The following is a 24,415-nucleotide window of genomic DNA, read 5'->3' on the forward strand; positions in this document are numbered from 1 at the left end:
AGGACAACTGACTGGTCAAGGTGGAAGTCCAACATTACCTTAGGCAGGAACATAGGATGTGTATGCAGATCCACCCTATTATTAAAAATACTAGTATAAGGTGGATACTAGTCACTAGGACTTAAAGTTTACTGACTCTGTATAAGGTGACCGCCACAAAAAATATGACTTCCTAAATCATGTATTTCAGCTCATAGGAGTCTAATGACTCAAAAGGGAGTCTTCATCAACTGGGTGAGTAATACATTGCGGTCCAAAGACACAGCAGGAGACTTCAACTGAAGCCAGCCATGCATTAATCTAACAACTAAAAACTGTATAGAGATGGGTTTACCTTCTACATGGTGTGATAAGCACCAACTGCACTGGGATTAACTCCAACAGCATTAGTCTTCATGTAGAAGGTACTCAGTTTGTGTGTGGAGCAGGAGAAAGGGTCTAAAGCAAACCTCCTCCATTTGAAACCACATAACTTCCTTCTGGAATCCTTTGTAGAGGCCACTAGAATCTGAGTCAAATCCTCAGATAAATTAAGAGAATTTAATGCTATATTCAGACTGATGCAAAGATGACACGATGAGTGATAGTTTGGGGAATTGTTTCCCTGATGGACAACTCCTGGAGGGGGAGGAACATAATTTGCTTCAACCAATAAGCTATGACAATCATGGTCCCCGGTGTCTCCTGAGTTTTAGCAGGAATTTTGCCACTAGAGGAAGAGGAGGATAAGCGTACAGAAAATCATCTTCCCAATCTAGAGAGAAGGCATCCAAGGTTAGCTTGCCTTGAATCCTTCTGTATAAGATCAGGACCCTTCTGATCAGAGATACAAACGGATCTAAACTGATGTTCCCTAGTCAATGAACATCGGGCTTTTACTTCCTTGTCCAGGGACCATTCATAAGGTTCCAGGACCAGATTCTAATCTGTCTGCCAGTACATTCCCCTTGCCTGCCAATTACATGGTCCTTAGGACCACCCCTTGAAATAGTCCAGGCACAAATCTGGAGAGCTTGTTCATTTAGAACATTGATATTTGTCTGCCTGGATGAGAATTTTGTTGGCCAACTGATCTCTAAAAGCCTTTATAAAGTATCATATCTCGCTTAGCTCTAAATTTATCAAATGATACTTTCCTAAAAAGCCACAGGCCATGGATGTGTATTCCCTCAACATGAGCCCCCAACCCAGGTTGGACACATCCATGGTTAGGACAATTAGAGATGGAGGAATTTGGAAGGAGATTTCTTTTGCTTGTGGGGCTAGTAAGTATACTACAAGATAAGTACTTGGTTTTTATTTGCAAATTCTGAAAAATTAAAAAAAATGAGTGGACTCCTGGCCCTATGATTATCTGTAAGGCTAAGAAGACACTGTGTGCTGGAAGAGCCTAGTATGATGTCTAAACACATTTTAGACATATTGCTTTATGTTCATTAAACATCGTTAGAAAAAGAAATCTCAGAGATAACGCTTTGTGTTCATTAAACATTGCTTTATATCTATCTGCATAACGGTAGGACTGCATTTTACTAACAAGAGATTTCTTTTTCCAGATTTAACTGAATCAGCCATTAGGACATTAAGAATAAGTTGCTGGATGACTTGGATGCTCTCAAAGAATTTGAGTGGCCCAAGTCCTGTGTGATTAAAGGGCACATTGGGCTTGTCTCATATGGAGATATGCCAAGGGCATTACATGCATTATTGATGCCATGTGGCCAAATGTCCTCAACATGTTACAACACGTTGTTTGCTGTTTTATTTCTTCCACGGTAGAGACTGACATTATTCTTACTTGCAGAAGAAAGGCTTTCACCTGACTTGTATCTAGCAGAGCTCCTATAAATTCCAATTGAGATGATGGGCTAAAATGGGATTTGGAATAATTTATTATGAACCCTAGCAATTCTAGCACCCACAAGGTTTTGCTCATTGATTCTATGTACATCCTTAAGGGTTGTTCTTGACTAGCCAATTGTCCAGGTAGGGAAACACATACACCCCCAACATTCTCTGCAAAACATTGTGTCATCGCATGGTGCTGATGCTGGGTCAAATGGCAGTATGCAATATTGAAGATAGTGCTGCCCTATTACAAATCTGACATTTTCTGTAACCTGGAAATATGTCTATGTGGGTGTAAGCAGCCTTTAGATTGAGGAAGCATAACCAATCTACTTTTCCTATGAAGGGAACCAAGGTCCTCATGGAAATCATTTTGACATTTTCCTTTACTACAACTGTGTTCAAAGCCCTTATTATTTCTAGAACAAAACAAAATCTTCCTGATTTCTTTGTAATCAGAAATACATGGAATCCCTGCCCTCTTTCCCCTAGAGGGAAGAGAGTTCATTTTACAGCAAATCACAATGTTGAAAAGCAAACCCAAAGCTTCTCTGAGGATAATCTGGCAGGTTTCCAATAGTTGTAAACTTTATCCTTTTCTGAGTATGCTGAGAACCTGTGTTTGAGGTTGTTATGAGCCAATGGTATAAATAATTCTCAGCCTTCTCAGACAGAGATATTGGGACTTTGGTTATGCTCTCCTGGGTGCAGGGATGTTGGTTGTAGCTTTTGGGTCCTCTGCTTTCCTGCATGAGAGCAAAGTCCTTGCTGCTGACAGGTACAAGGAGACCAAGGAGAATGCTTCATTGGAGGATAAAGGATCTCCTTGCGCCACTTAAATACCTCCCATTTGTGTAAAGTGGAGAAGCTTGAAACATAGTATAATGGTCATTAATATGAGCCACCACTTTGAGCCCAGTTTTTTTGACCTTAGCTCCAAAGTAATTTTCCACATTGCATGAGAGCCTTTCCTGGACATCTTATCCAAGGTCTGAAGCACACAGTTACACCGGTCTGTGTGTGACTCTCAATACCATTTGAAAACAAAATAGATTGAACACATGTGCCTCTTGAGTGAGATCTCTAACAGCCTTCACCTCTTTCAATATATTTCACATATACTACTCCATGAAGAGCTGACAGGATGCTATTCAAAGCATAGCTCCTCATAAACCTTTCTCCCAATAAGTCAAGGGTACAGAAATTCAAGGAGAGAATTTTAGACCTCTTGGCCTTTTTACAGTGTATTTGACTACAATGGACTAGGTAGTTGCTGATTCTCAAATCCAGGAGACTTCTGAACACAATATATTGCTCTGCATTTTTATTTACTGGAAACAGAGAAAGAAGAGGTCGTCTTGAAAACAATGTCTCCTTTCCTTTAGAGGAAAGGTGTCCATGGGGAAATCTCTTGACTCCTCCTGATCAGAGTAATCCTTAAGGAGTATTTGCACTCAGAGCCAGAATCTCAGTTCAGTCCGAGTCTGCATCTGACTACAAGCCAAGGCCTCCGTGAGATTTTATTATTTATTTTATTTTTGGGTTTAGCTAACACCTTTTCATTAGGAGCTCAAGGCAAATTGCATTCAGGAACAGTATGGTATTTCCCTGTCCCCAGAGGGTTTAAATCTAAGTTTGTGCTCAAAGCAATGAAGAGTGAAGTGACTTGCCTAAGGTCAGAAGGAGCATCAGCAGGATTTGAACCCCGGTTTCCTTAGTTCTCAGCCTGCTGCTCTAACCACTAGGCTACTCCTCTAGTCTTCTCTAGAGGTATCTAGACCCTGATGAGCTTCTTTGCTGTCAGTAAGCTCTCCCCACCCCCAATGCACTGGAAATGGGACATCAGTGCTGCAGTTCTCAATGTCTCTCTAGGAACAATCATTGGAGCCCTTCCACCAGAAGCTAATAGAGTTTCAAGCTGTGGCTGATATCTCTCTCTGCAAGGCAACCAACAATGTTGATGCATTGGTGCTTGCAGCTCTTCGATTCAATGCTACCTGGATCATCTTCTCCATCTCCTCCTCTAAAACTACAGTATGTGAAGCAGAAGTAGTGTCATCTTCCTAGGTCACTTGAGAAGATTGGTGGCAGGCATTTGGGTCCTTGGAGCCTGGGGCGATTCCCAAGACTGAAGTGAGAATTAGCTACTCTCTTTAACATTTTGTAGATTTAGGGTGCAGCCAAATTTCCCTGTATTGCTCACCAATACCAATGCTTCTTAGCCTTTGCTTGGCTTCGATACTCCTTGATGCTAGTATTGATAAGCAGAATCTTTCACTTTCAATGGCTGGGTGAAGCTAGACAATGGTGAAATTACCTACCTGATAATTTTGTTTTCCTTAGTGTAGACAGATGGACTCAGGACCAATGGGTATAGTGTACTCCTGATAACAGTTGGAGACGGATCAGATTTCAATCTGACGTCAGCCCTAGTGCATATAACCCTGCAGAAAGTGCAGCTCTTCAGTATTCTCCTCGAAAAGCATTCTGGATATATGTGTGACTGACTAATTTGAATAACTTGAATAACTTCATAACTTGATTAACTTTATAACTTGATTAATTTGGACTGGTTGAATTGGCTATAGCTGGAGACCGCTAATGCCCTCAACCGGGCACTCGCGGTCTCCTGGTAGGATGGGTATCCTAGATGGAGGAAAGCATGGCTTACCCTTGAATCACTCGCTCCCGGGGATGTCCCCTGAGAATTCCATGAGTAACGGCAGCCGTGGGTGGGATGCTGAGTCCATCTGTTTACACTAAGAAAAACAAAATTATCAGGTAAGTAATTTCTCCATTTCCTAGCTACTCCCGAACCGGGTGGGAGGCTGCCTCTGACCCACTTAGTACTGCCCTTGCAAATGCTGTGTCCTCCCGAGCCTGAACATCCAGGCGGTAAAACCTGGAGAAGGTGTGGATGGAGGACCATGTCGCCGCCCTGCAGATCTCGGCGGGTGACAGCATCTTGGTTTCTGCCCAGGACACTTCCTGGGCTCTAGAAGAATGGGCCTTGACTTCTAGAAACGGCAGATTGCCTGCTTCTATATAGGCCGCCTTGATGGCTTCTTTGATCCAGTGGGCTATGGTTGCTCGCGAGGCCACGTCCCCTTGCCTCTTCCCGCTGTGAAGGACGAATAGGTGGTCCGTTTTTCATACGGGTTCCGACATTTCCAGGTATCTGGATAGGAGTCTGCCGATGTTGAGGTGGCGTAGACTTCGAGCCTCTTCCGAATTTTTATGCTCCTCCAGCGATAGTAGCAAGATGGTTTGGTTGATATGGAAGTGAGACACCACTTTGGGGAGGAAAGAGGGGACCATGCGTAGCTGGATGGTTCCCGGGGTGAGCCTGAGGAACGGCTCACGGCAGGTCAGTGCTTGTAGTTTGGATATACGACGGGCTGAACAAACTGCCAGCAGGAATGCTGTCTTCAAAGTTAATAGTCGGAGAGACAGGCCGCGGAGAAGTCTGAAAGAGGCTCCTGCTAAAAAATCCAGGACCAGGTTGAGGTTCCAAAGAGGTACCGGCCACTTTAGGGGTGGGCAGATTGCTTGACTCCTTTCAGGAAGCGTGAAACATCCAGGGGTGAGAGGCTATGCTGTCGCTCTCGCTCTTGGTTCCGTAGCATGACAATGCGGCCACCTGTACCTTGATGGAGTTGAGGGACAATCCCTTCTGTAGGCCGTTCTGTAGGAATTCCAAGACAGCAGGAATTTTGACTGAGCATGGTATGATATCATGTTCTCGCACCAGGCTTCAAATACTCTCCAAATCCTTATGTATGTTAGAGATTTGGAGAACTTGCATGCTCAGAGTAGGGTGTCGATTACAGCCCCCGAATATCCGCTCTTTCTCAGGTGAGCCCTCTCAATGGCCAGACCGTAAGAGAGAATCGAGCTGGATCCTCGTGGAGGATCGGCCCTTGTTGGAGCAGGTCTCTGTGTGGAGGTAGTGGCAGGGGGGTCCCTGTCAGTAATCTTCGCATGTCTGTGTACCACGGTCTTCTTGGCCAGTCTGGGGCCACCAGAACTGGTCCCCTGTGTAGTTCTATCTTGTGAATGATTGCGCCTATTAGGGGCCACGGCAGGAAGGTGTATAACAGAGTCTCCTGTGGCCAGGTCTGTACCAGGGTATTGATCCCCTGGGACTGAGGTTCCCGCCAGCGGCTGAAGTAACTGGGGACTTGGGCGTTGGACCGGTTTGCCAGAAGGTCCATGGTTGGTGTTCCCCAACGGTTCACTATCAGTTGGAACGCTGTGGTCGACAGCTTCCATTCTCCTGGGTCTAGACTTTCTCTGCTGAGGTAATCCACCGTGATGTTGTCTTTCCCGGCGATGTGGACGGCTGAGATCTCCTGGAGATTCACTTCCGTCCACGACATTAGGGGGTCTATTTCCAAAGACACCTGTTGGCTTCTGGTTCCTCCCTGAAGGTTGACATAGGCCACTGTTGTGGCGTTGTCCGACATTACTCTGACCGCTTTGTCTCGGAGTCTGTGACCAAACCATAGGCAGGCTAGTCTGACTGCCTGAGCTTCTAGATGACTGATGTTCCATCCCGACTCTTCTGTGTTCCACTGCCCTTGGGCAGTTAGCTGTTCGCGGTGTGCGCCCCATCCTCGTAGGCTGGCATCCGTGGAGAGCAGGATCCAGGTTGGTGAGGACAGTCTTGATCCCTGGCTCAGGTGGCCGTCTTGTAGCCACCATCGTAGTTGGGTCCGAACTCTGCCCGGGAGCTGTAGACATACGGCGTAGTTCTGGGACAGTGGATTTCATCGCGATAGGAGTGAGCGCTGTAGGGGGTCTCATTTGAGCTCGTGCCCATGGCACTACCTCCAGTGTGGATGCCATGAGTCCGAGGACTTGTACGTAATCCCATGCTGTGGGATGGGGTTCGCTCAGCAGGGTTTGCAACTGGTTCATCAGTTTTAATCTCCTTGTCGGTGTGAGGCTGACCTTGTCTTTTTTGGTGTCGAATCGGACTGTGAGGGGTGCAGACAGCTCTTGTTTGTGTTGACCACCCATCCGAGGCTCTCCAGTAAAGTTTTGATTCTATTGGTTGCCTGGTGACTTTCTTCTGGGGATTTCGCCCTGATCAGCCAATCGTCTAGGTAAGGGTGCAAGAGGATTCCTTCCTTCCTTCCTCAGTGTTGCTGCCACCACCACTATGATCTTGGTGAACGTCCGGGGTGCTGTGGCAAACCCGAAGGGTAGAGCCCGGAACTGGTAATGACGGTCCAGGATTTTGAAGAGTAGGAAGCACTGATGTTCTATTGCATTCGTGCCTGTTCTCGCCCTCGCTCCACTCTCTCTACCTTGGTGGCGACTCCCTTTCGGTCTGATGGACAGATGCTGCAGTGGCTTCTCCTTGCCGCTTCTCCCCGGAATCCCCGGGCTGGCCTGACACTGCAGATCCGCCATGTTCCTGATGACATAAGGGCGCACGCTCCAGAGTTTGTACCGGCAAGGGCGCGAACCTCGGGGGCGTCCCCCCGTAGTGACGTCATCCGCTTCCAACTTAAAAGGTCTTTGCTTGCAACTACGAATCGAGTTAGCAAGGAGGGGAATTCTTTCTCTGCTGCTCTGCCTCCACAAACTTACTTAGGGGTACCCGCTCCTCAGGGGCCCTGTTCTCTCTTCTTGATTTCAGATTGCTAAGATGGGATCCGGTACTCGCTCCTCAAGGGCCTACGTCCCTGAATGCTCAGAAAACTCCTTATTGCCTGGAAGCGATCGCAGACGTGAACACTGTGAGTTCTATTACAGATCGTAACCCTATGTTCCTAATCTCTGAAGACTCTCTTCTGTCTAAGACGTTATCGCAGGTACGGAGATCATGAGTTATTATTGCAGATAGGAACCGGTACTCGCTCCACGAGGGCCTATGTTCCTAAAACCCTCCCAAGACTCTTCCATTCCAGAAGCCATCTCATACACCGATATTGTGAGTTCTTATTCCAGACTGCATATAGGAACCAATACTCGCCTACGGCTCCTGTTCCTGAATATACTGAAGACTCTTTGTTGCATAGAAGCCATTACATATATCTACAATTATGAATGTATCATCTACTACTGGTTATGTATCCAGCATACCCTGTCTACTCACTACTTATAGTCTCTCTCTACAGCTCAGCAACCCAGAGATCGCAATTCCAGTATCTGAAGGACTTCAGCCCTGCCGTGCACATCAGCTCACTACTGCTACCTCTGGTGGTTCTACTTCCTGTCTAATAAAGAACTATCTGTGTTTGTCTCCATACTCCAGCCTAGCTGGTGGTCCCTCTCAGGACATCCTCCGTGGGGGCGCTGTCACCTGCCATCGGCCCAATGATTCACCAAGTTACATTAAAGTGTTCATTCTTACACTACTAGAGCGGTAAAACAGACTGCCACTCTGTGGGAAACCAACCCACAACAGATCCCTAACTCCATCTACGGAGTACAACGGACTGCTGGCTACTCTCCTCGGGGGAGCAGATTCCATAACAGATTGCTACTCCTCCTCTCTGGAGGAAAAGATCTACATCAGGCTGCTAACTCCTCTCATTTGGAGGAGCTGAGTACTAACAGTCTACTAACTCCTGCCCTCTGGGGAAGCAGAACCATAACAGATTGCTACTCCTCCCCTCGGGAGGAGCTAATTGATAACAGATTGCTGGCTCCTCCCCTCTGGGGGAGCAGATCCATAACATGATCTTATGGATCGGAATGTGTAGGTAGGCTTCCGACAGATCCAGGGATGTGAGGAACTCTCCCGGTTGTATCGTCCTTATTACAGAGCGTAGAGTTTCCATGCAGAAGCAGGGGATCCTCAGATGATGGTTGACAGACTTGAGGTCCAGGATGGGCCTGAACGTCCCCTCTTTCTTGAGGACGATAAAATAAATGGAATAATGCCCAGTATTTATTTGTTGTGGAGGCACTGGGGTTATGGCCTCGAGGGCCAGTAATCTGGTCAGTGTAGCTTCCCCTGCCACCCTCTTGGAGGGGTCGTGGCAGGGGGATTCCACGAACTTGTCCGGAGGAGTTTGGAGGAAATCCAGGTAGTACCCCTCTCGAATGATGGTTAGGACCCACTTGTCCGAAGTTATCTCGACCCATCTTTGGTAGAATAGGGCCAGTCTGCCCCCTATGGCTTCTTCCTTTGGACGGGTCGGCTGATTCTCATTGTGGGCTGCGGCTGGGGCCTGGTCCCGAGCTGGTTCCCCTTTTGTTGTGCTTGTTCCGAAAGGACTGGTTCCTGCCTGTAGGACGAGGCGCTTGATAAGTGTTTCTGTATGGGTTGAAGTGCTGTGAACCTCTGCCCCTGGAAGATCGGGGGAAGGGTCGCTGGTTTCTCTTATTCCTGTCCTCCGGTAGCCGGGGCAGTGGGGACTCGCCCCAGTTGTTAGCCAGTTTCTCAAGTTCGCTTCCGAACAGTAGGGAAGGTCATTCTTGTGAGTCTCATTTTGGAAGACGCGTCGGCCGACCAGCTTCGGAGCCAGAGTTGCCTCCTGGCTGCCTCAGCTGAAGACACTCCTCTAGCTGCAGTGCACACTAGGTCAGAAGCAGCATGCACGAGGAATGATACTGCTGGTTCCATAGCTTCCCCAGGAGTGTTGCTCCTAGTCTTTGATACACCATTCAAAACCCGCACTTAACCTACTCTTGCATTTATTTTTTATTTAGACCAAACCTATTAAAATTATTGTGTAAACTCACACTCATTGATTCCTACCATAATTTTTATAAAATTTTTTGGGTGTATGGTAATGCTTCAAAAACTACCAAGAGCACTCAACCTTTAGTGCCTTGTATGTAATTTCTTGTTTAATCATGAGCACCACCGTCCACCCTACCCTATTTATGTTTTATGAATTTTTTCAAATTTTTTCAAATATGTGTAGGTTTTATATAGTTCTTACAGATGTTAATTTATCTTCTTTTTGTAAAGATTTGAGTGTGAAAACACTGTACATCAAACAAAGAATGCCAGGTTGCCAAAATGCTAAATCACACTTATCTTAACGGTGATAATTTTCAATTGCGGCTCTTGCCCCCACCATTCAAAACCCGCACTTAACCTACTCTTGCATTTATTTTTTATTTTTTTATTTAGACCAATATTGGTTGATTGTTACCTAGTCTTTGATAGGCAGGCACGTGTCACCATGGTGCAGAAGGCCGCTATTTGTAGGGACATAGCGGCGACGTCAAAGGACTGTTTAAGGATGGATTCCAGATGTCTGTCTTGCGCATCTTTGAGTGCTGCACCTCCCTCCACTGGGATAGTAGTGCGCTTCGAGACCGCGCAGATCATGGCATCCACTTTTGGGCATGTCAGAAGGTCTTAGGATACATGGCTGCCATAGCCCGTCCCCCTTTGACTCTGGAGCAATCCATTCCAGGTCAATTAGCTGTTGAACGGCTTGTAACAGAGGGAAATGGCGGGAGGTCTGACGGAGTCCCTCTAGCTGGGGATTCATCTTGGGCTCCCCCGAGGCACTTGTGCCCAGGATAGCAAGCTCCTTCAGGCTGTGGGTGGCCAGGTCTTGAAGTTCGTCCTTGTTGAAGAAGCATCTCATGGTCTGGTGAGGCTCTGTCCCCGGAGGGAATTCCCCCTACTCCAGGGGCTCTGATTCCTCCTCCGAGTTGTCCATGTCCCCGTAGGTGGGGCGTCTGGGCGGTGGATTCACTTCTCTGGGCCTAGAGGGGCCCGGGGCGTAAAGGCTGTGGCCGTGTTGTCGGAGGCGCCCTCTGCATGCTGGCAAAGGTGTCCACCCAGGAGATAGACGCTGGGTCCAAGCTAGGAGGCGCTGTGTCCCTGGAGGGCCCCGCTGGAATTTGCTAGGTCCGGGGTACTTATTGAGGAGCTAGCACTCAGACCCGGATGGGGCTGGCCCTGGGCTGGATCCCCCAGGGCCTCCTCGCACTGGATACACAGGGCGTTGTCCTCTTCATGTTGTGCAGCTCTGATGTGGAATGATGGGCAGAGGCCCTGAGCCTTGAGCTCCTTTTCCGGTGGTGCCATGCATGTAGGCACGTAAAATCTGTTATGCGCTCCGGTGCGTCGACTATGCACGCGTGGAATGGGTGTGCGCTTAATATGTATGCGCTGGTGTGCGCAGAAGTCATAGATATGTGCCCGGCACAGTAAGCGCGTGTTACGCGCTTAACTTGTGCGCACGGTACTTGTGCGTGCGATGTGCGCACAAGTAATTTGTGCGCCCGGATCGAGACGGCAGACAGGGTAGCAAACAGGGCCAAATGGCGATGGCGACCACGCAGACAAGATGGCGACCACCTCGGAGGGTCTCCATGTGGGAAGACCCTTGGATCTAACCGGGGCTTAGCCCTGCTAGGGCGGATCAACCCGGTGGCACTGGTACCAGCCGGCGACCTGTGCGACTCCTCGAGCTTCGGAGACCGGAGTCTTTAAAGAAGATTTCTACCTCACCTTGTCTCGGCGCTTCCCAGTTTTGTTCCGGGTGGTCTCCGGCTGCTGGGGGAGAGGGAAAATACCTTCACCGCCGCGCTCGAGGTTGCACCCACTGCCTCACAGCCGCACCCGAAATCGGGGGTTAGGTCCCCACCGAGGGTTGGCCGGCGGACTGAGGCTCACCTCCAAGGGATCGCAGTAATCACCTTGGGAATTCTCAGCTGGGGGAGGGACCAGAGGATGTCACCGCAGGAGAGCAGGGCTCGTCTGTAGAGGTAAGATTTCTTCCTGTTTCGGGTTTTCTCCGTTAAATTTACTCTAACGCTCTGAGAGCTTGCAGGTGGTCCCTAACTAAGAACATTAAGAATATGCCATACTGGGTCAGACCAAGGGACCATCAAGCCCAGCATCCTGTTTCCAACAGTGGCCAATCCAGGCCATAAGAACCTGGCAAGGACCCAAAAGCTAAGTCTATTCCATGTTACCGTTGCTAGTAATAGCGGTGGTTATTATCTAAGTCAACTTAATTAATAGCAGGTAATGGACTTCTTGTCCAAGAACTTATCCAGTCCTTTTTTAAACACAGCTATACTAACTGCACTAACCACATCCTCTGGCAACAAATTCTAGAGTTTAATTGTGCGTTGAGAGAAAAAGAACTTTCTCCGATTAGTTTTAAATGTGCCACATGCTAACTTCATGGAGTGCCCCCTAGTCTTTCTATTATCCGAAAGAGTAAAAAAACGATTCACATCTACCCGTTCTAGACCTCTCATGATTTTAAACACCTCTATCATATCCCCCCTCAGCTGTGTCTTCTCCAAGCTGAAAAGTCCTAACCTCTTTAATCTTTCCTCATAGGGGAGCTGTTCCATTCCCTTTATCATTTTGGTAGCCCTTCTCTGTACCTTCTCCATCGCAATTATATCTTTGAGATGAGGCGACCAGAATTGTACACAATATTCAAGGTGCGGTCTCACCATGGAGCGATGCAGAGGTATTATGGAGACGGAAAATACTGAAGAGCTGCACTTCCTGCAGGGGTATATGTACTAGGGCTGACGTCAGATTGAAATCTGATCCGTCTCCAACTGCTATCAGGAGTACACTATACCCATTGGTCTTGAGTCCATCTGCTACACACTAGGAAATGGTCTGTTTCCCTTGCTTCTATGGGTTCTCAATGTGAGCGAGATCTATGCTTCCTCGATGACAAAGCGTCAGCAGCATTCAGTGCAGCTCATGGGATCTTCGATGCTGATGGGCTGAACTTAGATGTCCTGAGCAGCTTTTCCATGAGCTCCAGGTGGGAACAACTTCCACTAAAGTAATCTTCCTATATGTGGAGCATTCCTCGACATTGTGGTTGTTCCCCTGAAAGAGTACACATCTGTCATGAGGCTCCATGACAGAAATATGTCTGCATCGACAGCACTTACTGAAGCCACAAGGTTTTCTGCTTCCTGACTTTAGCTGATAAATGAGGCAAAATCAAATGACTCAATTTTACAAAACACCTGACAGATACCACTTAATGCACCTGACAGATGATGAAAAAGAAAGAAAACACATAAACTGAGCGAGAGTACCTTCCTAATGAATCTAACAGGGATGGGAAGGCAGTGAACCTGGAGACCCCATGTCAAAAATACACAAAATATTTCTCTCTGAAAGAGGACAGAATCACGAACAGGAGGCTCCACAGAGAATCTAGAACCGAGAGGGTCTATTGTAATGGCATACGCATGCTCAGTGGAGCATGTCAAAGCTTCTAGGAGCTTTGCAGTAATCTTCACCAGCTTGGTTTTGTTGGATGATGTCACCCACCTGTGGGGACTACTACACCCTTGTCCTTGGAGAAATGAATGTAATGCTTCCAGGAGAATAATCTGCATGTTTAAAGCAAATGTTATGCACAGATAACTCTATATATCAGAAAACTCTCTTATTATATATATACATATATACACACACATATATATACATATACACAAACACACCCACACACATATATATATAAATATATATATATTGTGGGGGAAAAATATTTTTAAAAATTTGTGTGCCAACCAAGAATTTTTAGGAGCCAAGGAAGTGTTCTCAACTTTTTTTTTTGCGCTTATTTTGTTCAAATTTTTTCTGCTTTTGATTCTTTGCTCTTCCCTCCCACCAGGTGCTCACTCCACCTTCCCCCCTTCAACTTTTCCCACCTCCAGTTTCTTCCCTCCCTCCAACTTTTACCTACCCCACGCCCCAAAGCATATTCCCTCCACCCTCTACCTGCTACGGAGTCTCTTGTTGAGCTTGGCTACACCAGAGGTGTCTCTCCTTTACCCAAGCAGGGTCCTGATGGCCCTCTTTGACCTTGGCTCTGCAGTGGCATACCTCTTCGGCTCCGGTCCTGTATCGGCATCCCTCTTCTGCTCCGGTCCTGAATTGACATCCCTCTTTTGCTCCGGTTTGGTGGTGGCAGTCCTCCTCTGTCCCAATCCACCGGCGGCAGCTCGCCTCGGCCCCGGCCCACCGGCGGCAATCCTTCTCGGCCCCGGACCACCGGCACCAAAGGCCCTCCTCGGCCCCGGACCACCGGCACCAAAGGCCCTCCTCGGCCCCGGACCACCGGCACCTAAGGCCCTCCTCGGCCCCAGTCCTGCGCCAAAGGCCCTCCTCGGCCCCAGTCCTGCGCCAAAGGCCCTCCTCGGCCCCAGTCCTGCGCCAAAGGCCCTCCTCGGCCCCAGTCCTGCGCCAAAGGCCCTCCTCGGCCCCAGTCCTGCGCCAAAGGCCCTCCTCGGCCCCAGTCCTGCGCCAAAGGCCCTCCTCGGCCCCAGTCCTGCGCCAAAGGCTCTCCTCGGCCCCAGGCCGGCGCCAAAAGCCCTCCTTGGCTCCAGGCCGGCGCCAAAGGCCCTCCTCGGCCCCAGTCTGGCAGCAGCAGCCCTCTTTGAGCTCAGTCCGGTAGCAGCAGCCCACTTCGGGCTCGGCCCCGGTCCGGCCGCAGCGTCCCTCCTCGGGCTCGGCCCCGGTCCAGCCGCAGCGTCCCTCCTCGGGCTCGGCCCCGGTCCGGCCACAGCGGCCTTGCTCGGCCCCAGTCCGGCCGCAGCGGCCCTCCTCTCCCACTGCCTCGGCCTCTGCGTCTGCCTCGGCCTCTGCCTCGGCGCAGCAGCCCTCCTCCTCCTCGGCCTCGGTCCGGCCGCACCGGCCCACCTCGGTCCCGGTCCGGCCGTACTAGCCCTTCTTCGCCTCTGTCTGGCCGCAGCAGCCCTCCTCGATGCCGGTCCGGCAGCATTGGCCTTCTTCGTCCCCAGCCCAGCTTTTGCTCTCTTCAGACTGGCCACAAATGCGGCTTTTATGCGCATTATCCGGCCAACCCGCAGCAGGTGCCGGACGAAGTTTAGATTGCTGGATACACTTCTGCCTGGAGTTTTTCCAGCCCTGTATATGGCATCAAAAATAACAAACATAAGTAAAACACCAGCCTTAACTGAAATTACTTTGTTTCTCCTCTCCCTCTCAAAGTTACATAGAAAGGTCTGCAGGAGACCAATTTCCAAGCCATGGCTTCATCAAAACTGTTTATGTACAACACTGTTTACATTTAGCAGAACTATAAAAATGAGTAGTACCAAGGTAACATGTTTAGAACATGCCTTACTACTTCATGTCAAAACTTCAGAACAATAACAGTAATTCAATGTATTTGGATCCCATATAAAAAATTATAGAGGGCAATTTTCAAAGTCATTTATGCAAGTAAACACCAATTTATTCTGGTATATTGGTCAGTCTGAAAACTGACCTTCTCAAAAAGGCTAAAAGTTAGTGAAGGGTCAGGGTTAGATTTAAGATTTGGGTGCTCATGGGCAGAGTGCCATGGAATTGCCCATATTAAGCTATGCTGGCACATGGCTCTAAAGCAAACAAACAGGCTCTTCTTTGGCCTAGATTGTTGGCACTTTCACAATTTAGTGCCCTAGGCAGTTGCCTGTTACTTGTGCATAAATCCAGGTTTGTGTAGTTTTCACTACACCAAAAGAAATGTTTCTTTGGGCATATTTAGATCAGAGGGAAAACAGCAAGCATACATACCATTAGTTTAATTACATGCACTATTTTACCCTTCTCAGCAGTCTGCACAAAAGAACTGGTGCAAATTATGTAGGCATTTTTAACATACCTACTTTATCTAAATTTTCAAAAGAAAAGAAATTGCATAGCTTCCCCTGCAAAATTCGGGTAAAGTACATGCGTTAAAACCACAAATAGGGCATGTTTTGCTAAGCTTTTTTCTCTATAACACAGAATGGTAAATAGGTCTTAGTAAATCATTCCCACAATAAACATACTGTTTGTAAATTGCCCACATAAAAGACCTATAATCTGAACATTTTATGACTGCAGAAAATGATTATAGTTTCAACAGAAAAGAACCACTTCCCTTTGAAGCTATTACAAATGTGTAAAAATCACTCAATAATTGTATTCAATATAGAAATAACAATGTGATATATTAGAACCTATTAACACAAAATGATTAATGCTTATACTATACAAATATTTAATTACAGAACATTAAACCATTATACAACCTTAGACCTCAAAGGCCGTAATCCCATTGTGTTTTTTGGAATTCCACAATTAATATGCATGAGATCTATTTACATGCACTGCCTCCACTGTATGCAAACAGATCTCATTAATATTCACTGTGGAAATTCCAAAAACCAGAGTGGGTTGCGGCCTTCCAAGGCCTGACTTTGGGAACATCTGATCTATATAAAAAATTCAGGATCCACCTCACAGACATTTCTACTTTTATAATATGAAATCACCAAACAGGATAAAATGTGTTTTTATTCAACAAAAGATGCCATTAGTACAATGACAAAAAAGCAAGGTGTATGTAAGATCATCAAAATAATTTTAAATGTAACATAATTAATGTTCTTCTGTCCTTTTGGATACAAAGATCCAAAGGAAGAATCAATATTATTTACACAGAAACAGGGGCGGATTGGCCTATCGGGGGATAGGTCATCCTCCGGTCGGCTGGTCGTGCTAGTCACGTGGTCTGCTGAGCGCAGCCGTGACAGAGTCGCGCTCGGCAGGCCACGTGGTAGTCTCCTGGGCGGCGAATCCCCGGGCCAGTCTTCATCGGGAATCCGCCGCTGCACAGAAATAATTGTCATCACCAATCACCACCTTGTCTACTTGATATATCTCTAAAACAGGGGTAGGCAACTGTGGTTTTCAAGTGCCATAAGCCAGTTGGGTTCTGCATGCAATGGAGGAGATGAATGCAAAAGTATCTCAAGAATATTCAGTGTGAATATCTTGAAAACTTGACTGGCTTGTGGCATTTTTGGACTGGAACAGCTTACCTCTGAAACCAAGCACATAAGTCTGTATAGGAACAACGTAAGTTCAAAGTTGTGGGCCAAAGGTTTATTAAAGACTGTTAGTATATTTCCAATCTGTTTAGATCACACAAAAATTTAAGAAAATAAGAACTGCAATGCTGGGTCAGACCAAAGTCCACTGAGCCCAGCATCCTGTCTCCAACCGTGGCCAATCGAGGTCACAAGTACTTGGCATATCCCATAAAGTAAATGTATTTCCTGATACTCACTCCCAGGGATGGCAATAGCTTTCCTTACACTATTTGGTTAATAACCTGTAGTGGACTTATCCTCTAGGAACTGGTCCAAACCTCTTTTCTAGTATGCTAAGGGCTATATGATTATTATGGGACATAAATGACATAAAAAAAAAAACTAAAAATTCAGGGTTTCAAAAATTTCATTCTTTATTAAAAATTTTAAAAAATGATGTCAAAACAAGCTACAGTGCAATACTATCCATAAATCCAGAAGAGACACTTAAAACATAATATGTTTTACTCAGTCAAATCAAAAAGAAAAAAACTGTGAACTACCCAATTTCATGTAAACATCAAATTATTTTTCAAACCATACTCCTCCTCTTCTAGTTCACTAGCCTATTGTGAACAAGAAGACAACCAGACAACAGGTGGACAACCAGAAAACCAAACCACAATATCTTGTAATGAAAATAATTAAAATCCTCAATCATAAGGAAGAGCTTTCTACCAGCAGCCCAAATCAGGTATACATTTTTAGAGTTACCATTAAGAGCATCAGATAATATGTTCATGCCCTCTTATCAACAAAACCTCTTTCAATCAATCTTCCACAAGAAGAGAATTTAATACTTTCCATTTTATTTACAGTAACCTCTAGCCAGCAAAAAATAGCTACTGAATCAGCAGATTGAATTTGTCCTCCACTTTGTGGAATGCGTAGGCACCACATACACACAGAGAAACATGAGGGCAGAAAAAGATCATACAGCCTATCTGGTCTGCCCCCCTCTACAGTCCTTACCACACCTTCAGAGATCTCCATGTGCTTGTCCCATACTTTCATGAATTCAGATATTGTCTCTCTCTCCCACCTCCACTGACTGTTCCATTAATTCACCCCTTTCTCTGTAAAGAAGTATTTCCTTACTCTTAAATATATCTCCTTTCACCCTAATCACATGACCCCTGATTCCAAAGCCTTCTTTCCATTAAACGATCTGCCTCTTTGGAGATATTTAAATGTCCCTATCCATATCTCTAGGGCAGGGGTGGGAAAATCCAGTCCCCGATGGTCACCAACCAGTCAGATTTTCCTGGTATCTCTAATGAATATGCATGAGATGACAGTATGCATGCAAATCTTGTGATATTCGTTAAGTATATCTTGAAAATCTGACTAGTTGCTCCCCCCCCCCCCCCCCCCCGAGGACCAGATTTGCTCACCCCTACTCTGGAATATACATGTTTAGATCTTTCAGCCTATCACCATACAATTACAACAAATATCGCTAACCATTTTAATAGCCACTTTCTGGACAGACTCCACTGATTTATAGCCTTTTGAAGGTGTGGTCTTCAGAACTAATATGGTATTCGAAATTATGTCTCACTAGGGACTTATACATGTCCAATATCACCTTTCCTCCTACCCACCCCCTCAGATCATTCCATCTTCCTATGCACCAAACATCTTTCTAGCTTTTGCTGTCACCTTCTTCACTAGTTTGGCCACCTTGAGATCAGATATGACCATCGCTAGGTGCCACTTGACTAGTGCTTAAAAGAACATCACTTACTGTACTTCTCTCTTGGGTTTTTTGCATCTCAAATGCAGCATGACCCTCCATTTTCTTAGCATTAAATCTTAGCTGCCAGATTCTAGACTATTCCTCAAGTTTCACTAGATTCCTCCGCATGTTTTCCACACCTTCCTGGGTGTCTACCCTTTTAGATTTTGGTATCATCCACAAAATGATAAACCTTTCCCCAACAGTCCTTCCGCAATATCACTTACAAAAATGTTTAGAACTGGTTCAAGTCCGATCTCTGAGGAACACCACTAATAATGCCCCTCTATTCACAGTAAGCTCCATTTACCACTACCATCTGTCGTATCCCATTGAACCAGTTTCGAATCAAGTAAGTCAGGTCAGGGTTATATATCAAGGGCACTTAGTTTAGGTCTTACTCAAATCCAAGTATACTACATCTAACGCTCTGCCTGATCCAAATCTCTGGTCGCCCGGTCAAAGTAACTGATTACTCTGACAAGACCTATTTCTGGTAAATCCAGTGTATTTCAGAAACTGCATTTTGTTTTAGCAGAGATTTCATAAATTTACTTACCACTGAAATTGTATTTATTTATTTATTTTATTTTTAATTTTTATATACCGAAGTTCTTGTGAGAATTACAAATCACTCCGGTTTACATAAAACGATGAACTGCCCAACCGAGGAAGGGGGCTTTACATGGAACCATAGAACAGATGGAACAATATAACCGGAAATCAAATGAACTGGCATGTAGTTCCCATCTTCTTCCTCCTTTATGTGTGTGTGTGAGTATATATATATATATATATAATATTAAAAAAATAAATACATATATATATATATATACACACACACACACACACACACACAACTATGTAACACAATGGAACCAATAAACCATTAAATAGATGGGGGCCTTACCTCGCCTGGAATGTATTGACGACAAGCATAATGGTGAAATATCTCAACAAATAACTTTCTGGGATTTATAAATTAAGATCCACGTGAGGAAGCCCAGGTCAGCAGGAGAAGCAGGGGCCTTTATGGGAACTTTTGATCTTTTTATAATTGTGGCCTGTTAGCTTTTCATAATCGATCCATGGCTTCTGAAACTTTCATAATTTTCAGGAATATGACTTTTGATTCTTCTGTAATTGTGGCTTCTCAACTTTGCACAATCTTCAGGAATAGTGGGCTCACCCTCCCACAATCTTCAGTTTGTAGAGTCCAGGTTACAATGGAGATCCTTGCTCTTTTCTTTGCAAGGATACTAAGGCATTTATCTGTATGATTAATTATTACTTGACTCATAAGGAAAATTCATGTTTATCTAGAGATGCCTAAGTAATCTGCTACCTTAAATGTGAGTAATAAGCATTTAGCTGCCTTGGTGTGAAATGTTAAAAGTTTAGAATAAAGGAACAGTTGATTTTATTAAGTGAGTATGGTGTGATTAATGGATGGTGTAATCAGAGATTTTATGAGGTTTAATTTGCATAAAGATATTGAAATACACTGAATAAAGGAATATGTTGGTTGATAAATAAAAGCTGACATTTATTTTGCTTTTTCTTGTGTACATATATAAATCTAGAAGAGATATATATATATATATACACATATAAATCACACCTTATGCATATACAGCAGTATAAAGAAACTATTGGTCTTATCTTATTCCTATACAATTCAAGGCTGTCTTTTCTGCTATAGGAGGGGATAATGGAGGAACTGTGGAGAGAAGGGTACATGGCCACATTTTTTTTTTTCTAAAGATAGATCTGTTTTGGCAGTTAATTACAAATAAAATTATCAGAGTTTACATATACTACTCCTGGGAGAATTCTGCACAATTTTAAAATTCTGCATATTTTATATTGGTCAAAAAAAACACAATATACATGACAAACTCAAATTAAAAGTAATTTAAAATGTTATACAGAAAAGTTATTACTCAAAGATGCAGAGCTTTAAATATTTTGAGCAGAATTTCCCTAGAAATAGATTATAAGAGTGTCCATCATTTCTTATGTTCTTATACATATCTCCTTACTCCCTGGCCAGACCCCTTTCATGCTGCCCTCTCAGGTCCTAACTCCTTTCTCTCCACATCCAGGCTCAACCCCTTCACTATCTGCACCCCAAACTCTCCATCTCTAGAATTTAACACCTCTTTCGCACAGGCTGCCTCTGTCCCTCTCACCCACACACACTCCTTCAGACTTACTTCTCTCTTACACACACACACACACCCTCTCACAGGTTACCTTCACTTCTCTGTGACATACACACCCCTTCACACAGGGACCCTCTCTCACATACACAAACACTCACTCCCATATACACACACTCACTGGCTCCCAATCTCTTAACATACAGACATGCACCCTTATTCCCATACAAACACAATATCCCTTCCTCTCTCAATCATGTAGGCTCATGTGCTATCTTTTTGGGCCTCTCCTTCTTCAGCTGCAGGCAGGATGGAATCTGATGGAGCTATCCAGCCTCTCGCTTCCGCTCATGGCAACCGGGCTTCCGTTATCTTCTGCTACGAGAAGGATGAGCTCTTTTCATGGCCCGCTGGGCCTCAGTCATTGTCTGCCATGAACGGGCTGGGCTCCACTCGTGGACTGCTGGGGCTCCGTCATCTTTCCTCATGAGCAGGATGGGCTCTGCTCGCAGTCACAGGGCCTTCATCTTCTGCCACGAGCGGGATGGACGCCACTTCTGGCTTACCGGGCCTATCCATTTTCTGCACAGAATATGAGATTTCTACAGAGAGCAATTCTGTGCTGCACAGAATTCCTCCATAAAAAAATATACACACATATAAAAAATGTACCAGAACAATTATTAAGCATGAGTATGTAAGTCTTAAATTGGATAAAATTACTCAAATATATAGTAAATACAAAACAATCACGGCTTAAAACATAGCCCACATTGTACAAAGCTCTCTCGAAGAGCCATATTCAAAAAATCATCTTTGCTCTATTGGATCTGTCTCATTCAATCTCTAATATTCAATATTGATAGCATCAAAACTCAGCCTTCTTCCTCATTTTGAGTTCCTTGTGGGTTAAACATGAAGGAGGAAGATTGAGTTTCGATGCTATCGATATTGAATATTAGAGACTGAATGAGACAGATCCAATAGAGCAAAGATGATTTTTTGAATATGGCTCTCTGAGAGAGATTTGTACAGTGTGGGTTGTGTTTTAGGATGCACAACTTTGCCCCTGAGGCAGCCATCTTTTAGCAAAACAGAGGTCTATCACCTAGATCCTTTTCCTGAGGGGTGATTCCTAATGTGTCATATTAGCTTATTCAGATAGAACACAAGTTGGGAGTTTCAAGTAGTTGCTCTTCCTTCAAACATTAAAGAGCTCTATTAGAGACTTCATAATTACAGAATGCTGTTCAGCTCTGCCTATTTTGGACCTTTTTTTTAATTAATTTTTTGTCCGTTATATTATTCTATTTGATGTCTGCTAAATTACGTTTTATAGTTTTGTAGAATTGTGACTTATTGTATTTACTATGTATTTAATTAAAGAGCAATTTTATCCAACATAAGAGTTAAGTACTAGTATTTGTTTTAAATGTACTACATAGTAACTTCTTTGCATGTACCTTAGTCTTTATACTTTTCGAAAAGGTAAACAATTGATTTGCGTTCACCTGTTCCATTCCACTCATTTTATAGAACTCTTTTCATATTTCACCTCAGCAGTCTCTTCTCCAAGCTGAATAACCCCCTTTAGCCTTTCCTCATAGAGGAATCATTCCATCCCTTTTGTCATTTTGTTTACCCTTCTCTGTACCTTTTCTAGTTCTGCTATCTTTTCTGAGATACAGTGACCAGAATTGCACACAATACTCGATGAGGTTGCATTGTGGAGCAATTCAGAGGCATTCTGATATTGTTTTATTTTCCATTCCTTTCCAAATATTTCCTAGCACTGTAATTGTTTTGTTGGCTGCCACTGCACACTAAGCAAAGGATTTCAACATATTCTCCTCGATGACACCTAGATCCTTTTCCTGAAGGGTGATTCCTAATGTGGAACCTTGCATTGTATAGTTGTGATTTGGATTGCTTTTCCCTAAGCATATCACTTTGCACTTATCCACATTAAATATCATCTGCCACGTGCTTGCCCAATCTCCCAGTCTTGGAAAGTCTTGCATTTTATTACAATCCTCTTGTGATTTAACAACTTTGAATAATTGTGTCATTGGAAAATTTGAACACCTCACTTGTCATTCCCACTTCCAAGTCATTTAGAAATATGGTAAAAAAAACAGTGGTCCCAGAAAAAATCCCTGGGTTACTCCACCATTCTCCTTTCTCCATTGAGAACACTGACCATTTAGCCCTACTCTGTTTTCTATCTTTTAACCAGTTCCCAATCCACACTAGAACACTGCCTTCTATCCCATGACACTTTAATTTCTGTAGCAGACTCTCATAAGGGATTTGTCAAATGCTTTCTGGAAATCAACTGCTCACCTTTATCCACGTATTTATTTACAACTTTAAAAAAAAGGTAGATTAGTGAGGCAAGATTTCCCTTGGCTTTGTTCCAGTAATTTGGCACGAATGGCAGACTCACTGGTCTGTAGTTTCCTGGATCACCCTGGAATCCTTTTCAAAAACTGGCGTTATGTTGACAACTTTCCAATTTTCAGATACCATAGATCAGCGCTTCTCAACCGGTGTGTCGCGACACACTAGTGTGTCGCCAAACACCAGTAGGTGTGTCGCGTCTCCCGGTGTCCCACTGCCCCGTTGTACTTTCCTTCTCCCTTTTTTCCAGCCCCCGCGGTCCAATTGAAAGCCTCCTTTCTTCCTACCCCCACTGCCCAATGGGAAGCCTCCTTCATTTTGCCTTCCCCCGCGCAGGCCAATCGGAAGCCTCCTCCCTGCCACCTGCCAGTGGGAGTAGGAAGAAGGGAGGAAGCCTTTGATTGGCCGGTGAGGCAGGCATGGCACTGCCCGGGAGTGGGGTGGGAGGAATAGCAGTGTAGAACCCTGACGAAGCAAGGCCGCTACGGGAGCCCATCCCCGAAGAGGAAACCCGACCGCAACGGTGCAAGGCCGCTACGGGAGCCCATCCCCGTAGCGGTGAAGAGGAAAACCCGACCGCGACGGTGCAAGGCCGCTACGGGAGCACATCCCCATAGCGGTGAAGAGGAAAACCCGACCGCAACGGTGCAAGGCCGCTACGGGAGCCCATCCCCGTAGCGGTGAAGAGGAAAACCCGACCCCGACGATGCAAGGCCGCTACGGGAGCCCATCCCCGTTGCGGTGAAGAGAAAACCCGACCCCTAGCGACGAAGAGGAAACCCGACCTCTGACTGAGGCGCCCATCCCCGTGGCGCCAAAAAAAGAAGGCCCGCCGGATTAAAGCCACGGCGGAACTGGCGCCCATCCCTGCAGTGAAGGAAGAAGTTATTTTTGGTGAGAGCTGGTGTGTTTGTGTGTGAATGGGTGCCTGGGTGAGAGCATGTGTGTGAATGGGGGCCTGGGTGAGAGCTTGTGTGTGAATGGGGGCCTGGGTGAGAGCTTGTGTCTGAGGGTGTGAATGGGTGCCTGGGTGAGAGCTTATGTCATTGGGTGTGAATGGGTGCTTGGGTGAGAGCTTGTGTGTAGGGGTGTGAATGGAAGCCTGGGTGAGAGCTGGTGTGAATGGGTGTAAGAGCTTTTGTGTGTGTGATTGAGAGCTTGTATATAAGAGAACATGAGTGTGATTGAGAGAGCGAGACTGGTCAGGGAGGTGATGTGTTTCTGTGTGAGAGAGAGAAACTGGTCAGGAAGATGACTGGTGTGAAAGAGACCGAGACTGGTCGTGGGGTCTAATTGGGGGTGTGTGTGTTGTGAGTGACTGGTTGTGGGTGCTAAGGAAGAGGATCGAGGACAGAGCTTCAGCAGCCCTTGCTGCTTCTGGTTAGTGCTATTGGCCTGGAAGGGAAAGGAGTAGGAGAGTTGC

At 45.5% G+C, this 24,415-nt stretch overlaps 1 protein-coding gene across 5 annotated transcripts in view; it reads right to left on the bottom strand.

Moving 5' to 3' along the window:
- The window catches only part of LOC115095786 (eukaryotic translation initiation factor 3 subunit A-like), a 502,216-nt gene that overhangs the window by 218,564 nt on the left and 259,237 nt on the right, over nucleotides 1–24,415 (bottom strand). For 2 of the 5 annotated variants that reach the window (XM_029609941.1, XM_029609946.1), the window contains exon 3: nucleotides 13,652–14,695. The exons of the other annotated variants lie outside the window; for them this stretch is intronic. In XM_029609941.1, coding sequence (XP_029465801.1) covers nucleotides 13,652–14,695 — 1,044 coding nt within the window. The remainder of the gene's footprint in view (nucleotides 1–13,651; nucleotides 14,696–24,415) is intronic. 5 annotated transcript variants of the gene reach the window in all.

The sequence above is a fragment of the Rhinatrema bivittatum genome, chromosome 7, assembly GCF_901001135.1.
Source record: "Rhinatrema bivittatum chromosome 7, aRhiBiv1.1, whole genome shotgun sequence".
Lineage (NCBI taxonomy): Eukaryota > Metazoa > Chordata > Amphibia > Gymnophiona > Rhinatrematidae > Rhinatrema > Rhinatrema bivittatum.